Below are 13,161 nucleotides of genomic sequence, written 5' to 3'. Positions count from 1 at the left end.
TTCTCATACATCAATGTCGTGTACATCTGTACCAGTCACACACAATGAAGATACATCTGACCCAGCTCTCCTGAAAGCCTGTTATTACCTGGTTAACTGAATCACTGAGTGCAAGTGTCTTTAAAATCGGATACAAATATCCTCTAAACATCCACATAAATGAGAGCCAGTGAGTCACAGCGCCGTCATCTCTATATGCACTGTACAGTAGGAGTTGTTTGTTGTCTGCGCTACTGAATTTCATGCCAAGAAATGAGTCCCGCATGCACAAATCTTTGAGCAGCGAACCATCAGAAAATAACCTCAATACGAATTTAGTCGCACCGCTTTGAATGGATCGTGAGCTTATGAATCATAGGATGATGAATGGTTAGAATCATGTAGGAGTTTGTTTTTCTGCAGCGCTGACCTCAACATGGAGGCACAGGATTCGGCTTGGAACAGATGTCGGGATTTTTTTTTTTGTTTCCGAGAGTGACTCCTAATTGGTTCTAGTGAGAGTAGTATTATGGGATAAATATTTAGCCCCAGTTATCTGCCTTTGCTTATCTTTTTTTTTTTTTCAGACTTTAAAAACGTGGAAACGGGGACATGAGTAATGTATCAGTGGCGGTAGGAAAAGCAGATAGTGGAATAAGCTGACAGGAAGTGGCTCAGGGCTTTAAACGCATGCTGGCAGTAGATCCATCACAGTTTATCTGTATTATAGGGTTAGATAGGAATGCAGTTAGTTTTGTGTATTGATATCATCAAATGCTAACCACACTAAATCTACATTATATTCCTCAGACATTTCCTTTGCATGTTTGAAAGAGGAGGAATGCGACTACAGTTTAACAATATCCATAATATGTTTGTTTATTTTTATTCATTTCCTGCTGCCATGGAGTTATATAGGACACTTGGGGTAGGTGAGCACTGATATTGATCTGTATCTGTGTTGATGTTGTTAGAATTGATAGATTTTTGATTTTGGAGTACAGAAATTTCAGCACATTTTTGTCTGTTTTTGATGAGAACATGTGTGGGTGTTTAATTTGCAGATATGTTTTTTTCAAATAACCTTTATTTTATGTCCTTGAGCCTCCGCCAAATGAGATTAGAAAATGAAATTTAAAATACCAGTCACAAAACACAAACAATGTGCCTTGAAGTCCCAGTACAGTAGAAATGTTTTCTTGCCGTCTCTTTTAAACCCAGGGGCCCGGGGGTGAAGCTGTGGACGGCCACATCCTGGCCTTTAGTAATTGCTACATGCTTGTCTTCCTCAGATTACAGGCCAGTCTGCCAGAAGAATCCCTGGCCTTATTCCTGGAGCCAAACTAGCCCCTTGTTAAAGCCACAGACCTGCTTCTTTCTGTTTTCATACACTGTCTTTGGGTTAAGACATTGTTGGTGCTCTCAATAACATGGTTTTATTGGGTATGAGGACACACTAGATATGTACTTTCGCATCCGTGACCTTGTAGAAATTTCAGAAATTCTTCCTCTCATTTGCTTCCTGGTTGATGACAGTCTGATGGAATTCCAGTCAAATAGCTGGAAGACCAAGATTATTTTCTGAGGGCCTCAGTGTAACATGTGATTAGCTGGAAAAATGGCCGTGCGCTTTGACAGGACCACCACTGATCTGTTCATCTCCTGCCTCCCCCCTTCCTTTCCGCTCCACTCAGGTTTCCTGGGTGCGACGGCTCCCCACTCCCTCACCAACTCTGCTGCCCCAAACGCCGTCCTCAACAGCCTAAACTCCTCCATGAGCCCCCTGCAGACCCCAAGCCCCAGCACCCCCACGCCCTCCCCCTCCCTCTGGCCCAGTTCACTCACCAGCACCCAAGGTTGGTATATTAACCAGTGTCTGTTCTCCAAGGTCTCTCTTAATATATCTGTTTTTTTTTATCTGCAGTGCTCTTTTAATTTTATTACATCCTACCTTAAGGTTAAAGTACTCATTTCAGTTATTTACAGTGATGGGGATAGACAAACAGACAGAAACCTACAGGTCTCGAGGATGATTATACACACATCCTCTCTAAACTACTAAAAAGTTCAGAATTGTTGATGCTCTTTTTCACGTCGCTTATGTTTCCAGGCTTCTCATCTCAGCTGATGCTGCACCCTGCCACCCAGGCCACCCTGAGCAGCATCCTGCTGTCAGGTGTGCAGGGCTACACACAGAGTACACCGTCCCCTCCGCCTGGCCTCGCCCCCATAGACAAGCAGCCCAACGGGGTCCCTGACTGCGCCAAGGGCCCCTGCACTCTTAATGGACATGTCAAGGTTGGCCCACTTCTAAGTTGTATGCTTCTTTCCTTTTAGTTCACTTTGAGTTTCTTGTTCAGTAAACTTCACTTGTCTTCTATGTATTCTGCTCTGCACGTGTATGTCCATGTGTGCGTGCATGTATAGCACCCCAGCTCAGTCTATGGGAGGATAGCAACTGCAGCACTTGCAGAGACTGTTTTGAGTCCAGCCCCGTGTGACTCGGTCCAGGAGGCCAGTGGACACAATCCATCAGAACCGCTGTCCAGCAAGTCCAGCCCAGATGAAGGTATTCCTCTTAAAAACCTCCCAAAGAAACTCGCACACATTGTGCAAAATGTCCTTGTCAACACTTAATGTGCTTGTTGCATTTCTCAGTGGCTGAGTTACAGTATTTGCTGCAGAATCTTGCATCATTGCACTTATTTTACAGTAAAACGTAACTTATTCTGTACCAGATCAGAAAGATAAAAGGGTTGTGATATTGTCTGTGTTTAAAGGGCAAATTGATCTTTATCTGGCCATCTAGTGGGTTAGCATGATGTAAATCGCATCACCTGCCCATGTTGTGAAGGCCCGAAATTTATGTCTGCAGGATGTAAAGCCTGAAAAACGTGTTAAACATGTCAGTGTATGCAGACATCCAATAAAGTTTGGAGGCAACCTTGTGTGCATCTGTTTTGAGTTTATTCAGAGTACATTCAGCTCTAAAGAATGCAAAGATCAGTGAAGGCACCTACATTTCACATCTTATCTGCTGATCACATCCCATTGAAAATATCAAGCCTGTCCTGTTCACATTTACAAGTTATTAAGCCGCTGGAGCACCCACATGCCTGTCACCTGTAATGTCTATCTAACCTTGTGACCACTAATGTATTTAGCTCAGTGTTCCCGGCACTTTGGCAGACCCATGACACTAAAATAATGTCTAATCTAAGATTATGTCTTTTTTTCTCAAGCATTTTCTTTGGCCTTGGATTATTTTAAGGAAATCATAATCAGTGTTTATTTAAAATCTGACTTTCAATTTGCTTCGTAAAAGTCTGCTTATAGCAGGAGTCTCGTCCCCGTGTGGGTTATGTTATGTTAAAGACACACTTAAAATCTTATGATTTATGTGTGATTGTAACCTTGGATAGACAAAATGTTTGAGTTGTTAACATTTTCGACGCTGCTGGCCGCTCGGCCTTGCAGACATAACATAAATGTCCAATTTAAGCTTTTCCACTTGAGATTTATGTAACCCTTAAACACACTTTGTGGAAAAAATGCCTTGAATGAACTTATTTCGATTTCTCTATACTGTCCTCCTAACCTCATACTCCCTCTGACTGCGTTTATTGTGTTGGAACGGAGACAGATTAACTGCTGGTCTCCTCGCGGGCCAGAAAGGCCCTTATTTCCTCTGTGTCTTACACTCGCGGTTTTTCCCCTCAAACTTTCACTCTCACGCGTCTCGGTTTTCCCCACTGTTTTCTGAGCCGGTCCTCCCCCAATGTGGTGCATCCCAGTAAAGTTTCCTCTTCCTCCCTTACCTCCTCCTGTGTCCCAGAATGTGTTTGGACTGGCTCGCCCAGTCTGACTCGACTCGAAGGTGGGAGAGCAGGGAGATTATTCAAAACATTAAACCCTTTAGAGCTTTATTAGATTGACTGACATCATATTATTTTACACTTTACAGAACACCATGCACATCCAGATAGTCTTGATTGTACACATGCATCGATATGCTCACACACGTGCACATCCTTTTACACAGATCAGGTTCCTGTCAGGCTGAAAGAAACGTAGCAGGGGAAAACCACTCTGTAATTACAGCTGCTGTGATTTTAATTAATCCAGGATTCGGCTGAGGCTTGTCACACTCAAACGCATGCACACATACTGCACATACACCCACCAGCCTACACACACTCCTTCACACTGAGTGACCCAGTCAGACAGACGCTGCATGGCACAGATTAAAAAAAAGAGCTGAAATATGAAGTGTTTCAGTTGTGCTTCGGAGAATATTGTCTATTTTCCGATTAACTAGAAAGAAATGGGATAATCAGAATGTGTACATGTTTGTTTCCTGCAGGCTCTGACACATTTGTGGAAGTGGGCATGCCCAGAAGCCCCTCTCACTCAGCCAATGGGAGCGAGCTAAAACAGATGCTGGCTTCGTGTAAGACGTCGTCAGGGAAGCGACAGGCTGTGGAGCTCCTGCAGGGCACCAAGAACTCCCATCTACAGTGAGCGTGAATCAAGTCCTCATTTACAGCTCGCCTTGTTGCTGTTTAGCATCCCTTCTGAGATCATTTACAGCTTACGCTGTTACAGTTTGGCAGTCATCTAGAGAATACTTCACACATGGACAAAGTGACAGCCACAGAAATACTGGGATGAAGCTGCATTCAGTGGAATCAAACCCAGATATGCAGATTTAGTTCTTAATAACTGGACTGGATAATGACACACAAACGTATACATGTACGTGTACGTATTGGCTGCCATATGGGCTGGGTTACACATGCTCACACTGGACAGCATTCTTAAAAGAGTAACCAACTGCTTCTTCTGTAATAAAAACTTGCTGTGCATATGCAGTCAAACCTGGCGAGCCCGAACATTAACAGCCTCAGTGATAACGTGGAGGTCAAGGTTATGCGATGCCCTGTGGCTTGTGCTTTTTTTTAGATAAGTTTCCTTCACTCACAGCACTGTATTTCTGCATAATCCCAACAGCTCTGACTGCCTTCTCTCGGACGCTGAGTCCAGCTCATCAGACAGTCCTGTGGCGGATAAGAGGGCACCCGGTAGCGAGAGGGCGGCTGAGAGGGCGGCACAGCAGAACGAGAGGGAGAGAATCAGGCTGGCACCGCAGACCTCCTTCGCCAACATGCAGGTACACACACGTCCAGCACACACACACAGAACACACAGTTTGAGGGTATCAAGTAGTAAAGGAATAAAACTCTCTGCTGTCCTTTCAGGCATTTGACTACGAACAGAAAAAGCTGTTGGCAACCAAAGGTAAGAAAAATAAATAGTGTGGAGCCCTCAATTTAGCCTTTTTGACCACTTAATCTATAGGTCACATCTGCCAGTAAGTTCATCAACAGTTATTTGTTGAAAAACTATCTTTAAAAGAGGACCCAATTACCATTTTTCAAGCATTCATCCCTGCAGAAAGATGTTTTAGTAATGGCCAAGGTACCGAACTCACCACGCTTAAACTGCAGCTGTGTCTGCGGTAGAGCCGTAATTTGAAATTCAAGGCAAATTCAACACCCAAAACTTTACTTAGAAATATGTAGTTCAATTTCAGGTTTCAGAAGATGTGTATAAAACACTGTACATGACATTTGATTTCATGCTGCTGCCATAGAAAGTGCTAAAACAAGTAGATATATAACATCATGTAACATGCAATTAGTGTGTAAAACTAGTTTAGTCTAACTTTAGTTTAAGAGGAACATGGACTGCAATCATGTGAATAAAAAAGAAACTGTATACAGATAATTTGTTGTAACAAGAAATGTTACTTTGCATTATCACTGTCCAGGTGTATGTGTGCTTCACTGTATGTCCGTATTCTCACAGCTATGTTAAAGAAGCCTGTGGTGACTGAGGTGCGGACCCCGACGAACACATGGAGTGGTCTAGGCTTCTCTAAGTCTATGCCAGCTGAGACCATCAAGGAGCTGCGGAGAGCCAATCACGTTCCGTACAAGCCCAGCATGAGCACCACCTACGAGGTCAGACACAGAGGGCGTCAGTGTTTGTTGTTCTCGTCGTCTTTGTTAAATGAGTTCTGCCTCTTTGGCATTCGTTGTCACTTTGTGTACGCTGTGGCAGGTTTTATTTGTCTTATTATATACAACAGTTGGTAGATATGTGTTTTTCTACTGTGTGTTGAGAGGCAGCGTAGTCTCTCGGAACTCAGCGGGCGTTCAGACCTCCTTGTTAAATATTTGTTTTTACCTCTCAGGGCTCCCCGCTGTCCTTGTCTCGATCCAGCAGCCGGGAAGGCGTCGGGAACGGCAGCGACTCAGACAACTGGCGAGAGAGGAACGGCACCGGCAACGGACTGCCGAGTCACGCCGAGTTCCCCTCCGCTGTCAGCAGCCCGAAGAGGAAGCAGAACAAATCAGGTCAGTTAAGCATACTTTAGTAACATCAATGCTACAGGGACACTCGAGTGCTGAAAACTATTCAAGCAACAAGGACAACAGCAGTTTACCTGTATGTCACTTGTTAGAGAGATGTTCCTCAGAAAAGAAGAACAGAATTTGTTATTACAGTCTCAGCATTGATGGTGAAATCATTTCACAGAAGGACTCCAGAGAGAGAAGGTCACATCTGTCATTTAATTTTGTGTTTACGAAGCATTAAAAAGCGTGCCACACTGTTAATGCTGACATCAGAGGACATGTTAAGTACACACTTGAGACAGAATCTCCAGGCTCCAGTCTGGAGTTTGTGTCTGTCTCACAGACTCTTGTTCTCAAGTTCAGAGATGGAACTTCAGCTAACTTCCATTTAATCTGCCTCTAATACCATCCTAGCTAGTGTGAAACAGGAGTCATCAATCTGAATTTGGAGCACATTAAGTCCTCTGACTTTGAGCCACGTCTGCATTTGTTGCAACATCTGTGATTGCTGGCAAATGACTTGTTATGCTTACTTCAAAATGATCATCATTGTGTGTTTTTCCTTTTTCTTTTTTGCTGTAATCCCTTAATGGACAGCTGCAGAGCATTACCTCAGCAGCAGCAACTACATGGACTGCATCTCTTCGGTAACCGGCAGCAACGGCTGCAGCCTGAACTCGTCTCTGAAAGGCTCAGACCTGCCTGAGCTGTTCAGCAAGCTGGGCCTGGGGAAGTACACAGACGTCTTCCAGCAACAAGAGGTAGGGTTATGATTCTAGCTGTGGGAGTGTCCGCCTGAGGACATGCACTGACATCCACGCAGCAGTGAGACTCTATGTGTCTGTCGGTCTGTCCACCACTTTGGTCCAGACTGGAACAAGTACTGGTTGAATAGTCGAGTAGTGATTCAGCTAGTTAAGGAATGCCATGAACCTTGCTACAGATATTAAAGGACCCTAGAGGATAAATTCTAATGACTTTGATGCCTTAACTTTTCCCCTGTCCCCATGATTATCATCACTAAGTTTTATTCCTGCAAAACAGTGCCATCAACCTCATCTGTACTTTGGCTTTTAGCAAATGTTAGCATGCTAACAGGCTAAACTAAGATAATTAACCTGGTGGGTTTTACCTGTTAAACATCAGCATGTTAGCCTGCTGATTAGCTCAAACTATGGCTGAGACTAAAGCTATGAGCTGCATATGAAAAAATGTCTGGAAAACGCTTTGACCCGACAATATTTTCTCATGTTATGGGCATATTTGCTCCTCCTCTGGCCCCTGAAGTATGTTGAAATTAAATTAAGTTACATTTCCTCAGTGCTGTAAGTTGCATTACAGCGTATTTTTAAATTAAATTTCCACGTTTTATATGCAGCAAGAACTCGAAGTGGGGAAACTAAGGGAAATGTGAGGGAACGGGTTTGCCAACTTTTGTTGCTCCCCTGCTGATGAAACACGTGTTGGAGGATGGCACGTACAGTACATTTGTTGTAAAAACTGATCATATAAGGACTCCTCAACTAAAATTTGTTGCATTTATTGTACTTTTTGTCATGCTTGGCAATTTTAATCCAGCCCTTGCATCCAGGATGCAACTCATTTTAGTCATGACATTTATGGTTTGAGTTCTCCTTTTAGTAGAAGTTGCTGAATTGTGAGGATGGTGGTGTTAAATGGACTTATTGCTGCTTTCAGATTGACCTCCAGACATTCCTGACTCTCACAGACCAGGACCTGAAGGAACTGGGCATCACCACCTTTGGAGCCCGCAGGAAAATGCTGCTCGCCATCTCAGGTACAAATGAAGAAGAGCATGCCTTTATTACGTTGTATTTTTCATATTGCACCTCGTCCCTGAGTGCCCACACACGAGCGCCTCTGTCCTGGAGCCTCGTCCTGCCATGCTCACCCCTGCTGTGCCGGCTCACACAAATTGGCTTATGTGTTTCATTACTGTTTCCTATTTTGTCTGTCGCTGCAACAAGCTCAAGTGGAGCCCAGCTGTGCAGAAGGCAACGAGTGTGCTCCAGCTGACAGAGGTCATCCCCACTGCCAGCCACTGGACCTGAAAGCTATAGGTGGCCCTTATTATTGGCAGACTAGTCGAGAAGTTCAAGGCAATACTGTTGTAATTTATAGATACAAAAAAAAATAACGTGTTCCAGTAATTTGCACCAGCAGGAGTAAATGAGACTATGACGCATTCCTCTCAGATGAGTGTGTTGGTGTTTCTCCAGTCGCTCCAGCTGCCTCCCTGATGCTGGTGGAGACTCTGTCCTGTTGTTGCACCGGATCTAATGTGAATGTTGTGGGTGTCACGCTTCATTACTGATGTCATATTCTGGACACGTTAATAGCCGGAGTTGTAAGGCCGCGCAAGTTATTCATGCTCGTGTTGGGATCGCGAGCTTCCTGCCATGGATTTTATGACAGAAATGTCAGACCAGAGCCAGGGTTGACGGTGGGAGTGACGAGGGGAAATGGCGAGGCCGGTGCTCTGATTATTAAGGAAGCAAAAGGATCCAAGGCCAGAATTAGTTCTGCTGCCTGACGCCTCAGCCAAGTACAGGTCAACTTCCATCTCTGCTGACGGACTCTCGAGCTCCAAAAGAGGAACGTGCACACCTCAGTCTGTCTCTTTGTCTTTCTGTATATTTGCCGCTCATTATAAGGAGATAGAACACCAGTCAAGGTAATCCAGGTTTTAGCTTCCTGCAAGTCTGCCAGTAAAAAGAGCTGCAAGAGCGAGCGGCCTGTCTCCAGTAATCAAACTGAAGGTTTATGCTGGCAGGGACAGACGGCAGCTATCATATGAATAACTCAGAGATTCCAGAGCGTGCTTCTGACATTTTTATGAAGGCATTTTGTCCAAACTGCTATGTAAAACCAGATGCACACAATGAGAACTTTTGTTGATCTGAGAAATCCTGTAGTGATTTGAATCCAATTTTCCTGTCGCTCAAGATAAATGGAGGACAAAAAGAAATGTTAACATTCTTCTTGGGTTGTGTTTATTTCTTTCCTTTGATTTACTTCAGCTCCCAAAACAACACAGGGAGAACAGTAACATTAAAAACCATGTTTGTATCACCTTTGCAACCACCAGTGTTTAAGTGGTGCTCTTTCTTTTTTTTAACAGAACTAAACAAGAACAGGAGGAAGTTATTTGAGCCACCCATCAGATCCTCTTTCCTGGAAGGGGGAGCGAGCGGCCGCCTCTCCCGTCAGTTTCACGCAGACATGGCCAGCATCAGCGGGCGATGGTAGACACCTCCAGACCTCCACGCCGTCCCAAAACCGTCCATGATGGAGACCTGACTCCAGTATTTCTCTGTGCCTCAGCCGCCCAGGTTTCAGTGGCCGTTTACCCTCTTCTCAGCTTCAGCTGAATTAAGACTGTTCACAATGTTCCTGTTGCCATATAGTATAAATACATAGTATATTAAAAAAAAGCCATAGTTTTACCTGAAGTGCCAACAAGAAAAAAAGGGATGTCTCAAAAACATGAGGTTCAGTGTTCACTCCTGATAGAGCCATTGAGTCTATCTGGAGTATTTATATATGAAGTTTGTCGTTGTGTTCTGAAGAAGGGTACTGTCCAGTATTTCTGTCCACGTCTTGTTCACGGGAACAGGCAGAATGATTAGTACAATCATTTTACACATTGATACTACCTGCATTTGTGTTATGCTGTTGTATCAGTGACATGCACTTTAATAATACTAGACTTTTGCCTGTGAGAGCCTAATTCCTTAGATTGAAATAATGCTAACTATGCATTTTTTTGTATTGACTAAAAGCACAGATGCATTTTGTACCAAACCAAATGTAAGCACTTAACCAGTGAGATTAGGGGCGCCAGCAGATGTAGTGCAAAATATGTCAGCACGCCAAAGTGGTGACGTCATCAACTTTAACATATATACCAAAGGAAAGTATCATTGTGGCCTTTGACCTTTGGCTGCCTTAAGTGTTTTGATTGGTGGACATTCCTCTGAGGTCAGTGTTAGTGTCCAACCGCAGTCTGTTTGTGTGTGTATTTCTAAACAAAACAAAAAAAATTCAAGTATTTTGTACTCATTATGCATTATGATTTTATTTTTAGTTTTTATTACCATTTTAGGGGAACGGGTGGGATGTTTAACGGTAATCAGTTTACATATGTATTTTTTATACATTCATGAATGAGTTTCTATGATTTTGTAATTCGATTATTAGTATCTTTTACCTTTTTTTTTTCCCCTGCCCTTTAATCTGTGGAGCCGTAATATGGCTGTGCCATTAGACAGCAGCAGAGACGTGAGGCAGTTAGGCTCAGCTTTAGAGGCCTCTCTCTGATTGTGTCAACAGGCATCTTTCTGTGGTTTTCCTTCTGTGTTTGTTTATAGCACACGGCCTTTTGTCTCATCTGTTATTTGTCAGCGTTGGCCTCCCCGTGGCCCCTTCTGTGTGCCTAAAATCTCACAAAGCACTCCTCCATGTATCCGGACCATGAGTTGCTATGCTAGAACTGTTTTTTTTTGTTTTTTGTTTTTTTTTGGTGAGTGTGTGTGTTTGTCTTCCTTTTCACTGGCTGTTCCACTCAGAGCAAGGAAAGAAGGCCATGCCTCTGTAGCGAAAAGTGCCAATGTACATAACTAGTTCTTCAGCAGGGAAATATTTCGTTAAGAACACCAATATTTTGGTCTGATTGTATTCTCCAGATAGGAGGTGCATCACACAAAGAACCAGTATGCTTACAGCCAAGTTGGTTTCCCATGAGCATTTCTGCAAGACACACAACGAAGGAACCAAAGTCATCAGAAGGACTGTGAGATTTAGGAAGAAAACAAATACTAAATAGAATTTGGAATTTTCTAGTATCGGTCTTGTGATCTAATATCCAGAACACCTGGTTAAGCAGCGTTTAATGAAGTAGCAGAATTCTGCGTGCAGCAGCAGTGTTTATCCTCAAAGCTTGTGTCTTTTCTGGGCTCCTGCATTGCGTTCGGTCATGTGTTTCGGAAAGGAAAACATCCTTTTTCAACAGTTCATTAACTTTGGATCACTCAAGTGTTTTTGTGTGTGTGTGTGTGATGTTCTTGAGATTTATCTGAGGATTTAGTCCACAAGCCAATCCATCTTTCTAGGTCCTGAGCATTTTGTATCAAGTGCAATTAAGTGCCTCTTTGTAAAGTTTTTTTTTTTTTTTTTCCTGGGAAAATGTGTTTATATTTGACGTTCAATAAGTATAAAAGCTACGACTGAAGAGTTTTTCGTCTTGGTTAAAATGAGAGTACAGTGTAAAATCTATTAGTTACGTGGAGGACGAAATTATCACTGTGCACTGCCTGAACATTAATCGACAAATTTTACTATGAAAGGAAGTAACAGCAGTCCTCACACAATCTCAAAGAAGTCGACCGTTTGTCACCTGTTCGATTCGCGACGATTCCCCCTTAAGGTGACTCGATCATGTTTTCTTTTAACCACTTTCCTCTCTCCCTCGCATCTGATTTGAGCCATTCTCAATGTGGTTGTCAAGTTAAATAACACTATGCTAAATATTATTCTGACACGGTTGCCGACGCCAACCAGGTAATTGTTTATTTTTCCTTCGAAGTCTTAGGAAAAGAGCTGAGGAGGGAGAAAGCTAATATAGAAAGGGATTCTTTATCCTGAGAGGAACCCGGGGCCGGTTCGCCCCCACTCATCATGGTACTACATTGAAACTGTTGAGCACTGATTCTCCCAGTGCTGTGACTCGTGTTCCTGCCTAGCAGACATTTGTTTTCATGCTTCACCTTGTTCGGATGTGTTTGTTCGGAGGGCAATATAGGTTCTTGTCAAGTGAATGTTGTTTAAAAAAAAACATTTTGATGCATGCAGATTGATTACGGATCAGTGAAGGGACTCATCAAGTCAAAACGTTTACTGCCAGCATGGCTAGTCTTTGCCCTTGATAGAATAGTTTCACAGTTATGTCTTTGATTTGTTGTTGTATTAGTCATATTGTTGTTCCCAAAGGGATTTGTTTGAAGGAGTCTTTGTACTGCAATCAAATGGTACATTTATAATAAATGTAAACCACTAAGAAAACGGTGTAATACATAACTTTTGTACAACTTTTTCATCTTATGCAACCAGTGTTTTTGTGTGAGACAGATACGATTCTGCACAAAGTTCCAGAGAAAAGATGAATAAACATTTCCATGTTGCCAAAGCTCTGCTCACTGTGGCATCTGTTGATGCTGTTGTTACGACCTTGATTCCAAAAAGAGTTGGGATGCTGTGTAAAATGTGAACAAAGACAAAAATGCACAGTGCAGCCGACCTGAGAGTCATGCAGAGATTTCTCTGGATTTTCTAAACCTTTTGATGTCATTATGGATTGGTGATGTTACGTGTGACGTTGCTACACTGATAGAAAGAACAGAATTATACAATTAACGAGGAGAGTTGTGTTAGTGTGGTGGAAAACTAATATTGGCCCATTTCCTCCAAGATGGAACTCATTAAGAGTCTGGGTTGGCGATCTCAGATCTCAACAGCAATTGTATATTAGAACAATAGGTGTACCAGTGAACCTGTTTACCTGTGGAATGTTTCAAACAGGTGTTTTTGGAGCGTTCCACAACTTTCCCAGTCTTTTTGTTGCCCCCTCCCAACTTATTTGAACCATGTTGCTGCATCAGATTCAGCATCCCAACTTTACTAATCAGGATTGGAATCAGTACATTTTCAATATATCTGCAGAAATGATACCACTAACAAAGTTAGT

The 13,161-nt window shown here is 42.9% G+C and overlaps 1 protein-coding gene across 1 annotated transcript in view; it reads left to right on the top strand.

Annotated features, from left to right (window-relative positions):
• The window catches only part of LOC121613668 (protein bicaudal C homolog 1-like), a 59,015-nt gene extending 46,421 nt beyond the window's left edge, over positions 1-12,594 (top strand). The window contains exons 11-21 of the mRNA XM_041947222.1: positions 1,674-1,835; positions 2,090-2,277; positions 2,407-2,548; positions 4,343-4,496; positions 4,990-5,149; positions 5,238-5,277; positions 5,848-6,002; positions 6,236-6,398; positions 6,996-7,159; positions 8,097-8,196; positions 9,541-12,594. Of these exons, the coding sequence (XP_041803156.1) occupies positions 1,674-1,835; positions 2,090-2,277; positions 2,407-2,548; positions 4,343-4,496; positions 4,990-5,149; positions 5,238-5,277; positions 5,848-6,002; positions 6,236-6,398; positions 6,996-7,159; positions 8,097-8,196; positions 9,541-9,668 (1,556 nt within the window). The 3' untranslated portion in view covers positions 9,669-12,594. The remainder of the gene's footprint in view (positions 1-1,673; positions 1,836-2,089; positions 2,278-2,406; positions 2,549-4,342; positions 4,497-4,989; positions 5,150-5,237; positions 5,278-5,847; positions 6,003-6,235; positions 6,399-6,995; positions 7,160-8,096; positions 8,197-9,540) is intronic.
• The last annotated feature ends 567 nt before the right edge of the window (positions 12,595-13,161 follow it).

This window comes from Chelmon rostratus, chromosome 11 (genome assembly GCF_017976325.1).
Source record: "Chelmon rostratus isolate fCheRos1 chromosome 11, fCheRos1.pri, whole genome shotgun sequence".
NCBI classification, from domain to species: domain Eukaryota; kingdom Metazoa; phylum Chordata; class Actinopteri; order Chaetodontiformes; family Chaetodontidae; genus Chelmon; species Chelmon rostratus.
The sequence above is the reverse complement of the archived record's forward strand: the minus strand, read 5'-3'. Positions and strand labels throughout refer to the sequence as shown.